Below are 1,934 nucleotides of genomic sequence, written 5' to 3' on the forward strand. Positions count from 1 at the left end.
ATATCTAACGATGTCGACAGTGGTATAAAGTTGTCCCACCCCTAAAACTATTTGTGGATTTCGTTCACTTGTTCTTCAACGGGTATAATTAGCAACATAAAAAATAAAAATGGATGTCTTCTTTAACTTGCAAGAGATTAAATGGAGGAACAATTTCGAAAACCTTCCTTAAAGTGTTTTGACAATTTTGAGAGACTCCCTTCTAATTTTTAATACGATACATACCTCCCTTGAATGTGCAAAAGTACTCCTTTGGCCCCATTATATTTACACACATATTTCCCACAAAAGTAAATGAACATCATCAATTTTATGCCACTTTTTCCTTAAATCTCACGACCAAATTGTCAAAAAATTTTCCTATTTCTCTTTCCTCTTTTCCCTTACCCAACACCCTCCTTGACCATATTGTCAATATTTGCTATCTTTCCTACTCCCTTCCCACTCCTTGTGGCCCTCCACCTTCATCCCTTCCCTCCATCTTCGTTAATATACTCAAGTAATTTGGTTTTTCTTTTTCTTTGGCCTGACAGAATAGAATGTTTTTGGGTTTTTGGAGAGTGCTATTGTAAATTCCAAAAATAAAAAATTATGTACTGGACTTGCACCACAAGGAACGAATTCAAGACAGAAAATAAGAGAAATGTAGATACGGAGAAAGAGAGAAGAAAGAGCAGAAGGAAGACTGGGATAGTATAGACGAAAATGAAAATGTTTACATCCAAAAGCTACATCTCTTATCTTCGTCCTCTGCTTTATACTAGTTTCTGGTATTCTAACAATATAACTAAAGCATGCAATATGAAATGACTCATATGCACGATCAACTAACCAACACATGCAATCTGTTATTTGGAATATCTCCTCCTAACTAACTTCCTGATGTCAGCTAACTAGGCTCCTGTTCAGCCATTACAGTTGCCCTCCCTTCAAACAATCCTAGTCTCTAGGATTGAAGGATGGGAATTGGCTTTGTATAACAGTCAAATCTTCCCAGGTAGCATCCTCCTCATTCATGTTCTTCCAACAAATTAAGACCTGCTCCACCTGCTGACCAGCCCTGTCTATCATTCTTCTGTCCAAGACTGCAGTGGGAGCAGTAGTGTAGAACCCTTCCTCCGATACTTGTGGCAATTCATTGCTGATAGGAGCTCCCTTAGACGTTGGTTTCAAGAGTGAAACATGGAAAACAGGGTGAATAGCAGCACCCTGTGGAAGCTTGAGCCTATAAGCAACTGACCCAATCTTCTTTTCCACCTGATATGGCCCATAATACTTGGCTGCCAGCTTCAAGTTTCTCCTTAGTGCTACCGTAGTCTGTCTATACGGCTGCAACTTGAGATACACCCAATCACCCTCAGCAAAGGACCTATCTATTCTATGTTTATCTGTAAACTGCTTCATTCGGTTCTAAGCCTGCAATAAATTTTCCCTAAGCAATGTATTCTAGTTTAACCTTTCCTTTATCCAATCCTCCACCGCAGCAACTTGAGTGTCACCTGTGTTCAAACTCAGTTAGGATGGTTTGTAGCCATATAAAGCTTGGAACAGAGTCATCTGCAAACTGGAGTGGAAGTTAGTGTTGTACCACCATTCAGCTACAGGTAAACACTTTTTCCAATGGCCTGGTTGCTGCAAGCACATAGCCCTTAAGTAAGTCTCTAAACACCTATTCACCCTCTCAGTTTGTCCATCAGACTGAGGGTGATAGGAAGAAGAGAAGCTTAGATCAGTCCCTCCTTGCTTAAAAAGCTCTTGCCAGAATATACTAGTGAACACTTTGTCTCTATCAGATACAATCCCATTTTGCAGCCCATGTAGCCTGAATATTTGGTCGAAGAATACCTGAGCCACACTCTTAGTGGTGTAGTGAGAAGTCATGGAGGTGAAGTGAGCATATTTTGTAAAACTGTCTACTACCACAAAAATGACAT

The 1,934-nt window shown here is 39.9% G+C and overlaps 1 protein-coding gene across 1 annotated transcript; it reads right to left on the bottom strand.

Annotated features, from left to right (window-relative positions):
• Positions 1-939: 939 nt before the first annotated feature.
• On the bottom strand, positions 940-1,404 carry LOC140038369 (uncharacterized). Its single transcript, XM_072083705.1, has one exon. The coding sequence runs from the start codon at positions 1,402-1,404 to the stop codon at positions 940-942; it is 465 nt and encodes a 154-aa protein (XP_071939806.1).
• Between the last annotated feature and the right edge of the window lie 530 nt (positions 1,405-1,934).

The sequence above is a fragment of the Coffea arabica genome, chromosome 3e (assembly GCF_036785885.1).
Source record: "Coffea arabica cultivar ET-39 chromosome 3e, Coffea Arabica ET-39 HiFi, whole genome shotgun sequence".
Lineage (NCBI taxonomy): Eukaryota > Viridiplantae > Streptophyta > Magnoliopsida > Gentianales > Rubiaceae > Coffea > Coffea arabica.